General features: G+C 52.1%; 1 protein-coding gene across 4 annotated transcripts in view; it reads left to right on the top strand.

Annotated features, from left to right (window-relative positions):
* CDH22 (cadherin 22) overlaps nucleotides 1-12,906 on the top strand; it is a 137,593-nt gene that overhangs the window by 83,044 nt on the left and 41,643 nt on the right. For all 4 annotated transcript variants that reach the window (XM_070472717.1, XM_070472715.1, XM_070472716.1 and 1 more), the window contains exons 4-5: nucleotides 1,105-1,224; nucleotides 12,281-12,448. In XM_070472717.1, coding sequence (XP_070328818.1) covers nucleotides 1,105-1,224; nucleotides 12,281-12,448 — 288 coding nt within the window. The remainder of the gene's footprint in view (nucleotides 1-1,104; nucleotides 1,225-12,280; nucleotides 12,449-12,906) is intronic.

Raw genomic sequence — 12,906 nt, 5'->3', positions numbered from 1 at the left:
GCCTGAGTCTCTTCCCCCTTGGGTCCCATCCCGAGCCTTCATGACTCCCTCTTGGGTCTTATCCCCTCCTCTCTGGAAAGATTCCGATGGACCACTCAGCTTAGCCCGTCCCTCCATCCAACCCCTCCCCCACCCCTTCCATCATCCGCACCCTGTCCAGCCTCACGTCCCAAGCTCTGCTTTCGTCAAATTGAACATGATGTCAAATTAGAGCCATCTCTGGGACAGGCCGAGAGAAGCTCCCAGTTTAATGAGGCAGCGTCGAAAATCAATAACTTAATTGCCGCTGTTTGATGGACTTTTATCCAATTTATACTCTCCCCAGCAGCCTACGTGCGGAGCATGAGGAGAAGTGTGCGCGCTGGGGCTGGGGGCTGTCTGGGCACCCGGGGGGAGGGGCGAGGAGGACACCAAGGACCACAGCCAACTACTTCCCAAAGCAAGAGCTGGGTGCTGCTGTTCTGCCTGGGGCCAAGAGACACTGGCTGCTGAGTCTCAGTGAACTTGGTTGTCCTGCATTGACTTCCGCACACACTCCCTCCATGGTGGGGATGGGAGTATGGAGGATGGGAGGAAGAAGGCAGAATTTCCTTGAGAAATCAGGATGGGTTGGGATGGGTAGAAAGACCCCTGCTTTGGGAGTAAAGTGCGTGGTTTCCAGTCTCAGCTCTAACTCTGACAGTAATGACCTTAACTGGTGAAATTAACCATTTCCACCACCACTGAGAGATGGCTCTGAGCCCATTCACGGTAGATTGGGAGTTTAAAATGTGTTCCATCATGAACAAGAACTAGGATTGTCCCCATTTTGCTGGTGAGGAAACTGAGATTCAGAGAGGCTTTCTTCTCGCGCCAGAGTCCTGCGGCTGGGAAAGGAGTTTTGAATCCAGATCTGGCTCCATGGTCCTGCTCATGCTGCTGGGAAGGCCCCCAGATCTGGAAGCGGGTTGGGGCTTAATGTGGACAAGGGGACTGTGAAAGGACTGGCTTCAGTGACCTCCAGCCTCAGTCTCCTTTCTCAGCTTCTCGTGGGTGGGGAGAGATGGAGAGGACGAGCACAGCAGCGCCAGCTGACCTCTGTCTCGCTTGGTCCCCCGGGCCCAGGCACATCGGTGATGCAGGTGATGGCCTCGGATGCGGATGACCCCACGTATGGCAGCAGCGCTCGACTGGTGTACAGCGTGCTGGATGGCGAGCATCACTTCACTGTGGACCCCAAGACCGGTGAGGGGCGGGGCCAGCCCAAAGGGGCGGGGCCGGGCGGGGCTGGAGGCGTGGCATAAGGGGCGGGACCAGAGAGGCGGGCGGACCTCCGCTCTCAGCCTTCCTACCAACAGTGCTGAGGGTGGGACAGGATACCGAAGCATCTCGTCGGATCCAGGAGACCCCAGGGTCTCGGAGAGGAAGGGCGGCCAGGCAGGAAGAGAGGACAAAGCAGGAGGGGGGAAAATGGAGTGGGGGGCACCTGCAAGACTGGCACGAAAACCAAAAGGCGGGAGGCAACCACTATAGGCCTCCTGAAAGGACGCCAGAGATCTGAACTCAGTGGCCCCCCACTTTGGCCTGAGAACTAAACTGGAGCAGACGCACCTACAGTCCGTATGAGTCGGCCATGGTCATAAGTGTAGCTGGGGGCCGTCAGGTAGCAGGGGGCGGCAGTGGGCCTGTACAGGGCACATTTTTGGCAGTTGTGAAACCTCTGTTCAAGTGACAGTTGTTAAGGATCTGATGGGAAGACAGAAGCCAAGACCGTTAGGGAAGGTCTTGGCTTACTGCTTTCCCCACCACCACCAAGCAATGGTGCGGCACACCTCCCCACTGCCCACTGCTTCACTCGCTCTGAGGCTGGAACCTGAGTCCATCCCCGGGTGGGGGATGTACTCCGGTGGCTTGCCGGAGGTGCACAGAGGACAGAAGGAGAAGGCTCAGAGAGGTGAACTGGTTCACTCGAGGTCCCACAGCTGGCTGAGGCTGCCGATGCCAAGAGCAGTGCTCTCACTGGTCCTGGGACTGAAGGAGGCAGGGGTTGTGACATCAGACACCACCAAATGTTTATTGAAAGTCAACATGGGGCTCCTAGTCCAGTGGCGGCAGGGGGACAGGCGTCTGCATGGGCAATGAGGATGCCAGTTTCTCTGAGGCAGTGGTAGCAATCTCCAAAGGATAAAGTGCTGGCCAGACCGAGATGCAAAGAAGGGCATTCCAGGCAGAGGGCATGGTGCAGGCAAAACTGGGAGGAAGAGAACAGCCTGAGGCATAAGGGGAATTGTAAACAACTCAGGACTGAGGAAGAGGCTTGTGGAGAGGTGACCTGGAGAGGCTGGCTGGGGCCTGGCTGCATCGCATGCAAGGCAAGCAAAGCGCTTGGATTTTATTCTAAGGGCAGTGGGGTGGGAGGGTGTTTGATAGATTTGAGATTGGGATATTGTATGTGTGTGAGTTTGTTTTGTTTAGGGGGAGGGTTCCAGTCTATAATCACATGCTCTTACACATAATATCTGCATTACTTTTTCTCCTTGCAAAACTAATACATTTTAGAAAACATTCAAACATGAAAGAAATGTTTTTAAAAAGAGAGGAAGGAAGAACAGTCTCACCCTCAGAAGTTGCAACCCCAAAGGGAGCCACGTGGTGTACATATCGTATGAGACCTTGAACTCATTCACTTGAAAAATATTGTTTAAAAAAATTTTTTTAATAGATAATACATTTCAAGATTCAAAAAGCCCAAATTTGGGAGCTTCCCTGGTGGCTCAGAGGTAAAGAATCTGCCTGCCAATGCAAGAGACACAGGTTTGATCCCTGGTCTGGGAAGAGCCCACATGCCATGGAGCAACTAAGCCCATGCACCACAACCCACAACTACTGAGCCCATGAGCCTAGAGCCCATGCTGTGCGACAACAGAAGCCACGGCAATGAGAAGCCCACATCCCACTAGAGAGTAGCCCCCACTTACCACAACTAGAGAAAGCCCACGCACAGCAACGAAGACCCAGCACAGCTCCAAAAAAAGTCCAAATTTGTATTTAATGGAAAATTTTCACCCCTTCTAGTCTCCCAGATACCTGGTCTGTATCCCCAAAGCAACCAATGTAATTTTCTTGTGTATCTTTCCAGAGCTATTCTATGCATGTACAAGAAAGTAGGTACATGTATTTGTTTGTTTGCTTGTTTTTTACACAAATGGTAGCTATAAACACACGCTATACACACTGCTTGCCTTTTTCGCTTAACAATACATCTTGTAGATTATCCCATATCAGCACATAAAGAGCTTCCTCATTCTTTTATTTAACAGCTGTTGTGGATACACTGAAATTTATTTCACCAGTCCCCTCTTGATGGACACTTACGCTGTTTCCAATCTTTTTCTACAACGAACAATGCTACAGTGAATAACCTCATACATATATCATTTTGTGCTTGTGTGAGTGTATCTGCAGGATAATTTTCAGGAAGTGGAAAAGCTGGGTCAAAGAGCATGTGCGTTTGGAATCAGGATAGATAATGCCGAAATGTACCAGATTACACTCACGAAGAGCCGCCTAGGAGAGAGCCTGTTCCCCTCCCCCTCACCAACCCTGTGGGTTCATTGATGACTTTAAAGCAGGAAAGTGACATGTTCAGGTTTTCATTTTAACAAGATCCCTCGGGCTGCCCCTGTATAGCATGGCTCAGAAGCAAGCACTGAATTCAGGGACACCCAGGAGCCTGGGGTGCCAGCAGAGAGCCCCGAAGGACAAAAGTCAAAGCCTGCACCCTTTCTTGGTGCCCACCAGACTCCTTAACTTGCTCCATCTTGTTGGGGGCCAGAGATGATACGGGATTGCTAGGGAAGATTCATTGAGATGCTGAGGAGGGAGAATGAGGGGTGACAGTGAGATCCTGCAAAGGGCAAACCTTGAAGACCTGGGTGAATGTACAGGACTAGATTAAGGAAGGGATCTGGGGTTTCCTAATGTCAGAACCTGGGATGGAAAGGGGCACCATCTACAAAAACAGAAGGATGAGGTTGGCTTAAGAAAACTGTCGAGCGGCAGAGAAATTACTGAGTATGCTTCAGGATCTGGTGCAGAGCTATTTGATTTTAACTCTGTTGGCTTTTAGATGAGAGGAGGGAAGAATCATCTAGAATGGGCCATCTGAAATATGGGTGTAAAGCTCCAAGAATGCTTGGGACTCTAAGCTTTGATTTCCCCCTGTGCACAAGAGAGATAATAATACTCATCTCACATGACTGCTGGGAGGGTCCAGTAGGAGAATTCATTCATTCATTCACCAACTCTTTATTGAATGCCTATACATGCCCTGCTGTCTCCAGGCCCTAGGAATGCAGCAACAGACAAACCCAAGACCCTACCCTCACAGAGCTTTTAGGTAGGAAGTACATAAACACATAGGTAGGAAGACCTTTTAGGTAGGAAGCACATAAACATGTAACATAATATTGAGTAGCAGTGAGTGCTTGGAAGACACCTAAGCAGGATGAGACAGTAGACTGAGATGAAGGAATCAGGACAGACCTTTCTGGGGAGGTGACATTGGGGCTGAGCCCTGAATGAAAGTGAGGGGGTCGGCCACCCAGTATCTAGGACAGAAGATGCAGGCCAGGGAACAGTGAGGGTGTGATGGGCTCAGGGCAATCCCTGGGGATGATGGTGCCTTCAGCCTGAGAGTTCATCAGCTTTAAGGTGGGGAGGAAAAGACAAGACAGAGAAATAAGGGCAGGGCCAGGACCGAGTCTGGGAGGTGACAGGGGTGGGCAGATGAAGCATCAGACTCCAAGAGAGTGAGGAGGATGGCCAGGTTCTAAGAAAGAGCATCCCCCGCTGCAGAGAGTTGGGAGGAAGGTGGCAAGTAGGAGGCCGTGGAGTCTGGGAGGGCAGAAACTGTTCCCAAGAAGCTCGAAAGTGGGCACCAGGCAAGGCAAGTGGAGAAACACAAACGGGGTCCTTGTTTTCAGGATCCTTCAACTTCCACAGCCTGAAAGGGTCTTTGTGGAGGTGTTGCCCAGGAAGGACTTGATGTTTCCTCCCCGAGCCTTCGGCCCCACGGTAGGAGCCGCCCCAGTGCCATTTCCAGCCCCAGCTCCATTTCCCCAGCCAGGAATATGCCGCTGATGCGGGTCTATATTTAGCAGCTGCTGAGGTACAGTCTGTTCTGGCTGTGCAGATAGCAGGGAGCAGAGCCGGAACCGGGCCTGAGAGGAAGGTGTGAGAAGGGAGGAGGCGGGGCGCCACGAGCCCGTGCCAGAGGAGGAATTAGCGTGTGTGTTTTAAAGGCCAGGCCTGCCAGCAGACCCCCCGCTGGGAAAACAGGGATGGCATTTGCGGGGCTAATGAGGCGTCCCTCGGGCTCCTGGGCCCCTTCTGCAGCATTTGGAGGGGACGGCGGGAGTGGGGAGGACAACAGCTGGAACTGGGGGCGGACAAGGCTGTGGGGAGCCAGGGCCAGGTTCTCATTGCCAGCCCCCGCCCAGCCACCATCCCAGCAAGAACAGAAAGCCTCTGGCTCTCAGAGACTTCAAGATCTCTGCTGAACATTCTCAGCTGAGCCAGAATTGTTGGCTTCCCGAAGAGGGAATGAAACTCACCCTTGTAAGTGCCAGATCCCGGGGGTCAGGATGATGCACTGGCTCTGGTTTCTGCCTTCATGGGCTTTTGTTTCACCAGAGAAGCCAGATAGACAACTATTCAGGCTGGGAGAGGCAGGCAGAGGGTCTATGGTTGTAGGTCCATAAGTCAGAACGTTTACTGAACACCTACTATGTGCTGGATTGTATAGATAAGATGATGAGCAAGATAATGTGGATCTTGGCCCTTGTGGAACTGATTTATGGGGTCCACAACCCAGGACTTTAGGAGAGGGAATCCTCAAGGCATCTCCAAAATGTGGGACCTGCTACTGAAGCTTTGCCTCATTTAACCACGTAAGAGCCCTTTCCACTGAGTAGTCCCATTTTACAGAATCGGAAACTGATGCCCAGAGAGAGTTAAGAACTTGCCCAAGGTCAGGTAACATATAAGCAGTGGAAAGAGGGCTTGAACCCATATCTATCTGACTCTAAAGTCCCTCATTTTTGTGCTACTTCTTATCTGACTCTGTGTAGCCCTGGCACATGATAGCCCCTCAGTAAGGCCCTGATAAGTGAGTCAGTGAATGAATTTTCAGAGTCAGATGTTTGCTTTTTAAAAAATAATTTTATTTCTGCATTTATTTTTGGCTGTGCGGGGTCTTCCTTGCTGTGCAGGGCTTTTCTCTAGTTGCGGAGGGTGGGGGCTCCTCTCACTGTGGTGTGCAGGCTTCTCACTGCGGTGGTTTCTCTTTGAGCACAGACTCTAGGGCACACAGGCTCAGTCGTTGTGGCTCACAGGCTTAGTTGCTCCTCAGTCTGTGGGATCTTTGCAGACCAGGGATCGAACCTGTGTCTCTTGCATTGGCAGGCAGATTCTTCACCACTAAGCCACCAAGGAAACCCAGAGCCAGATGGTTTAAGAGCTGATTTGAGAATTTTCCCTCAGACTCTCAGGTGGACACCAGCCTCCAGGACGCTTCTCCCAGCATCATGGGTAGAATGGGGCATGGAATAGAGCAGATCACAAAATATGCCATCAAATCCTCCCATCCCTGAATTGGCCTCCTAGTAAAGTGACTTCAGCTCTTCCCATCGAGCCAGGGAGGAGGGGTCTATTTCCCTTGAATCTGGGCTGCCACCTTACGACTTGCCTTGGCCAATGGAATGCAGCAGAAGTGATATTCTGCAGATTCCCGGATTAGGTCTTAAGAGACCTTGCAGCTTTCATGCTTCTCTCCTGGAACATGGTCCTGAGATCACAGTTTAAGGAAGCCAGCCCAGCCCACGGGAGGATGAGAGAAGGCCTGGTAAACAGCCAGGATCAACCGCCCAGCATGTATCAATGCATGAGGCCATCTTGGACCCTCCAGCCAGATGGCCCTCCAGTGAAACACAGCTACAGGAGTGAGCCCAGAAGAGGAACAGGTTGGGGAATCTCGATTTCTCTGTTAGCTATCTACTGCTGTGTGACAAACTGTCCCCCAACACAGTGGCTTAAAACAGCAACAATTTATTATTTGTCACGATTCTGTGGGTTGGCTGGGCAGTTCTTTTGCTAGGGTCACTCACATAGCATCAGTCAGCTGGCAGGTCAGCTGTGGCCTTTCATCTTGGATTTCTTCATGGCGCAGGTGGTCTCAGGGTCCCAAGGAGACAAGCCCTGGCACACAAGGGTTTATCAAGTCTCTCTGCTTCTGTCGCACTTGCTGATGTCCTGCTGGCCAAAGCCAGTCCCACGGCCCAGGCTGGAGTCAGTGTGGGAGGGGCTGACCCAAGGCATGAATCCCAGCAGGCGTGGTTCATCGGGAGCTATCACCATAGCAACCTGTCATTGAGTGTGGCCCTGGGGGCAGGGTCCAGAGGCAGCACCTCCTCATTGTCCAGAGAGGGCACCTGCTCACACACTCAGCACGGCTTCATGACCTGTTTCTAGGGATGAAGACTTAAGTGTCCCCAGTTCCTCTGGAGTCAGAACTGACAGGGACAGCAAGGAGGCCAGTCACACAAGCGTGGCACCTCACCCACAGGCATAGATCTCAGTCAGACCCCTGCTCCCAGACCCACTCAGAGCCGGGGTCACTGACGTTTTGGTCCACAAGCTCATCCATGCACAGTGGCCCCATCACCAGACTCCGCATCAGTGAGAGCCTAGATGTAAATGACAAAGCTCAGCCCATAGATTTCCTTGGTGGCTCAGATGGTAAAGCATCTGCCTACAATGTGGGAGACCTGGGTTCAATCCCTGGGTAGGGAAGATCTCCTGGAGAAGGAAATGGCAACCCACTCCAGTATTCTTTTTTTTTTAATTAGAGGCTAATTACTTTACAATATTGTGGTGGTTTTTGCTGTACATTCATATGAATCAGCCATGGGCACATGTGTTCCCCATCCTGACCCTCCCTCCCCCATCCCTCCCCCTCCCATCCCTCAGGGTCATCCCAGTGCACCAGCCCTGAGCACCCAGTCTCATGCATCGAACCTGGACTGGCGATCTGTTTCACATATGATAATATACATGTTTCAATGCTATTCTCTTAAATCATCCCACCCTCGCCTTCTCCCACAGAGTCCAAAAGTCTGTTCTTTACATCTGTGTCTCTTTTGCTGTCTCACATATAGGGTCATCGTTACCATCTTTCTAAATTCTATATATATGTGTTAATATACCATATTGGTGTTTTTCTTTCTGACTTACTTCACTCTGTATAACAGGCTCCAGTTTCATCCATCTCATTAGAACTGATTCAAATGCATTCTTTTTAATGGCTGAGTAATATTCCATTGTGTATATGTGCCACAGCTTTCTTATCCATTCGTCTGCCGATGGGCATCTAGGTTGCTTCCATGTCCTGGTTATTGTAAACAGTGCTGCGATAGACATTGGATACACGTGTCTCTTTCAATTCTGGTTTCCTCAGTGTGTATGCCCAGCAGTGGGATTGCTGGGTCATATGGCAGTTCTATTTCCAGTTTTTTAAGGAATCTCCACACTGTTCTCCATAGTGGCTGTACTAGTTTGCATTCCCACCAACAGTGTAAGAGGGTTCCTTTTTCTCCACACCCTCTCCAGCATTTATTGTTTATAGACTTTTTGATAGCAGCCATTCTGACCAGTGTGGGATGGTACCTCACTGTGGTTTTGATTTCCATTTCTCTGATAATGACACTCCCGTATTCTTGCCTGGAAAATCCCATGGACGGAGGAGCCTGGTGGGATACAGTCCATGGGGTTGCAAAGGGTCGGACACAACTGAGCAACTTCACTTTCACTTTTTCTTTAGCCCACTGTAAGTGCTCAACTGGCCCGCCCCCCCCAGCCCGCCTCTCTGGCCCCCACCACGTCTCTGGCCCATGGTCACGCCCCTGTCGGTCCATCTGTCTGCGCTCTCCTTTCCGCCCTCCCACCTTCTTTCTCCATCCCTCCCTGTCCGTCTGCCTCTCTGGCATCCCGGAGGAGGTCTGTCCACGCTGCCCTTGCTGTCCTTGGCCTTGCTTTCTCTTTTCTTTCGCTTTCTCTCCAGGCCTCTGTCGCTCCGAGGTCTCCCTTTCCCTCTCCTCCCCTCCTTCCCCTTCTTCTGTGCCTCTGCATACGTGGCACTCTCTTTCCGCTCTGACCTCTCCGATTCCTCTCTGTCTCTCTCTCCTTCCCTCTCTCGGCCACCTCCATCCTCCCTCTTCTCTCTTCCCTTCCTGCTCCTTTCCTCCTTCAGCCCCTCAGGGTAAAGGACACACAAGGCCACCTTCCCAGTACAGCCCCTGCTATCCCAGCCTCGGGTCCTGCCCTATCCCAGCCTCGGGTCCTGCCCTGGTCCCCAGAAGGGATTCCTCTGACAGCCCCAGTGTTGAGGTCCAGCCCCGGGGAGATGGGCAAGGAGCCCAGTGCATGACTGGAAGCATGGCTTTCCTGATTAGGACGGAGAACCGCATAAGCAGCATCAGTCTATCAGAGGCCTGCGCTCTCCCCTTGTACCTGAGGCTGGGTGGGGCGGGGGATACGAGGCTGGCTGGGCAGGGGCCCTCCATCCTTACCGAGGTCCAGCAGAGCCATCCACAGCATGGGCTCTGGCCCCAGAGAGTCTGCTGGAATCCTCACTGTGCGCTTTCTATATGTGCGACCTTGGGCCAGTACTTAACCTATCTGTGCCTCCATGTCCTCAGCTGTAAACTGGGTATAATCACTGCACTGTCCTCATAAGGCTGTGGAGAAATTTAAATGAGGCAGTTCCCTTAAGGTGCTTAGAACCACAGCAAGCACAGGGTAAATGCACATCCATGTCAGTTATTGTTGTTACTGTCACATGCAATTCTCATGAGATGAAACTCTACCCCAGTGATTCTCAACCAATTTTGACCCCCAGGGACCATTTTCCAATGTCTGGAACTGTAGCTGGGAGGGGGAGGGTGCTGCTACCAGCATCTCGTGGAAGGAATTATCCTGCCCGGGATGTCCACGGTGCCAGTTGGGGAAATCCTGCTCTTTGGGGAAGTATGTGATGGTCCCAGTTTATAAATGAGGGAACTGAGGTCCAGAAAGGTGAGGGCTTTTGCTCAAGATCACCTGGTAAACAAATGGCAGATCTGGGATTTATTCTAAGTTCGTCTGCTTCCGAGTCTCTCCTGCCCTTGGAAAGATCAGTCCAGGCCAAGGAGGAGTCAGGAGGGAGCTTATTGAGGAGTCTTGAAGGCCACCGATAGAGGGTCTCTATGACCCCTGATTAGACAGACTGCACTTTCCGTATCTCCATGGGATCCCACAAAAGCAGGCCCACCCCTCTAGATGCACCACTTCTGGCTCCCCCAGTTACACACACACACACACTATAGCCTCTTCTCCCGTTCCGTTGCCTTTACTGGAGTCTAGGGACTGTCTGGGGACATCAGGAGGGAGAGGTTGTGTTTTATGGGGCGCATCGTGGGGCTGCTGGTGCGTGACTCCACCTGGCGCTCAGGCCCTGGGCACCACCTGCCACCACCTGGCGCTCACAGGTTGAAGTGGGTCAGGGGTGGGGGGGCTCTGACTGGTGCATCAGCTCCCCCCCCCTCCTGATCTCCCACTGTATAAGCGTGTGTGCAGGGAGACCAGAAGTCCAGCCTTCCCCTGCTCAGAATTCATCTCACAGCCACCCCCTCCTGCTGACCCTCCGCCTGCTTCCATTAACAGTTTGAAGGATTGTCTGATCAGCAATTAGCTGATGCCTGGACAGAGAATCTAGGGCTGGGCCCCGGAGGAAGGGGCTGGGGTCCCCAGGGCTGGGGATGACTTAATCGTGGAGGGTGTATGTGTGTGTCTGTGAGAATAAGTGTGTGCTAATAGCTATGTGTGTGCCTGTGCGTGTGACCTCATAGGTGTTACCTGTGTATTAATGTATTAATGTGTTAATAGTACATCTAAGTATGTGAGACATATCAGTGTTTTTTTTTTTTTTTGTTCTCTTTTTTTTCCCATTTGTTTTTATTAATTGGAGGCTAATTACTTTACAATATTGTAGTGGTTTTTGCCATACATTGACATGAATCAGCCATGGATTTACATGTGTTCCCCATCCTGATCCCCCCTCCCACCTCCCTCCCCATCCCATCCCTCTGGATCTTCCCAGTGCACCAGCCCTGAGCACTTGTCTCATGCATCCAACCTGGACTGGTGATCTGTTTCACCCTTGTGTGTGAGACATATCAGTGTTTATGTGCAGGTGAGTGTGACTCCATCATGAGTGTGTTTGAGGGTGACTGTCAGGCAAGTTCACTCAGTTAAACATTCACCAAGCTGCTACACTGGGGCTGGCTCTGGGCTGACTGACACTGACCCAGAGATGAATCAGACAGAGGCCAGGCTCACCCAGAAAATGTCGGGATTCCCCCTCACATGGGGAAACTGAGACCCCAAAAGTGGGATCAGAGGCTCAAGGAGGGGTCACACAGTGCCTGATTCTAGGCCCGATGCCTCTTTCTGGTAAACTAAACAGTCCATATTCTATTACTTTTGTGTTGCCTGTGAGTGTGTGAATGTGCATGTATGTGTGTGAGTGTGTGGATGTATGTTAATATGTCTGTATATAACGTGTGTGTTTATGTGTATAAGTGGGTGGGAGGGTGTGTGTTTTAAAGTATATGTGCATGTATCTGGGCTTCCCCAGTGGCTCAGCGGTAAAGAATCCACCTACAATGCAGAAAACGTGGGTTTGATCCCTGGTCTAGGAAGATCCCCTGGAGAAGGAAATGGCAACCCACTCCAGTGTTCTGGCCTGGAAAACCCCATGGACAGAAAAGCCTGGCGGGCTACAGTCCAGGGGTCACAAAGAGTTAGACACGAACTGAGCGACTGAAGACACATGCATGCGTGAATCTGATGTGTGTGAGAGCAGTGTGTGTGTGAGGGTATGTGTGTGGAGTGCTGAGTGTGAGTTATGTGTGAGCCTATCTGTATAAGCGTGTATGTGCGTGTGCGTGCGAGCGCGCGCGCATGTGTGCGTGTGTGTGCGTGCGTGCATGTGTGTGCACCCACGCACGTGTGTGTGTGTGTGTGTGTGTGTGTGTGTGTGTGTGTGTGCTGAGCCCCACACCTGCATGGTAGTCATATCAGTGTCTTCTGCATCAGTGACTCCCCTCCTGAACTTGAATGAGCATGGCCTCTTCTTGGGGAGGGGTCTCCGTATCGGTTGGCAGCTGGCAAGGGGCATCCCTGGCCTCAACCCCCCCACCCACAGGTGTGATCCGGACGGCTGTGCCCGACCTTGACCGCGAGAGCCAGGAGCGCTACGAGGTGGTGATCCAGGCCACAGACATGGCGGGCCAGCTGGGTGGCCTCTCCGGCTCCACGACCGTCACCATTGTGGTCACTGATGTCAACGACAACCCACCCCGCTTCCCGCAGAGTGAGTGAGGCCTTCCCGGAGGGAGGAGTGCATCTGTGTGTCTGTCTGGTCATCCCTCCCAGCCACCCTCTGACCCCAAGTTGCCCCGCAGCCTTCTCACCATAGAGGGACTCCCTGATCTGTCCATCTGTCTATCTGTCCAAGTCACCCACTAGCCCCCTCCACCCTCCAATCTTGCCTTTTGCAGGAGACAGCCCCAAAGTTGTCTGACTTTCCACACATCCATGTAACACACTTACCACCCCTCCCTGCAGCTTGCTTCTGGTCAAGAGTGAGCCCCCGTCTGTCCACCCACCCCAGCTGGTCCTTGCACACACCCCTGTCACGCTTATTATGTGTGATCTGCTACTGACCCGAGCTTACAAAGGTACACTGGGGATGGAGGGACAGACACAGGGGTCCTTTAGACATGCAGACAGAGGCTGCAGCCATGCCCAGGGGCACCTATCATTTTGCAT

The sequence above is a fragment of the Odocoileus virginianus genome, chromosome 9 (assembly GCF_023699985.2).
Source record: "Odocoileus virginianus isolate 20LAN1187 ecotype Illinois chromosome 9, Ovbor_1.2, whole genome shotgun sequence".
NCBI lineage: Eukaryota > Metazoa > Chordata > Mammalia > Artiodactyla > Cervidae > Odocoileus > Odocoileus virginianus.
The sequence above is the reverse complement of the archived record's forward strand: the minus strand, read 5'-3'. Positions and strand labels throughout refer to the sequence as shown.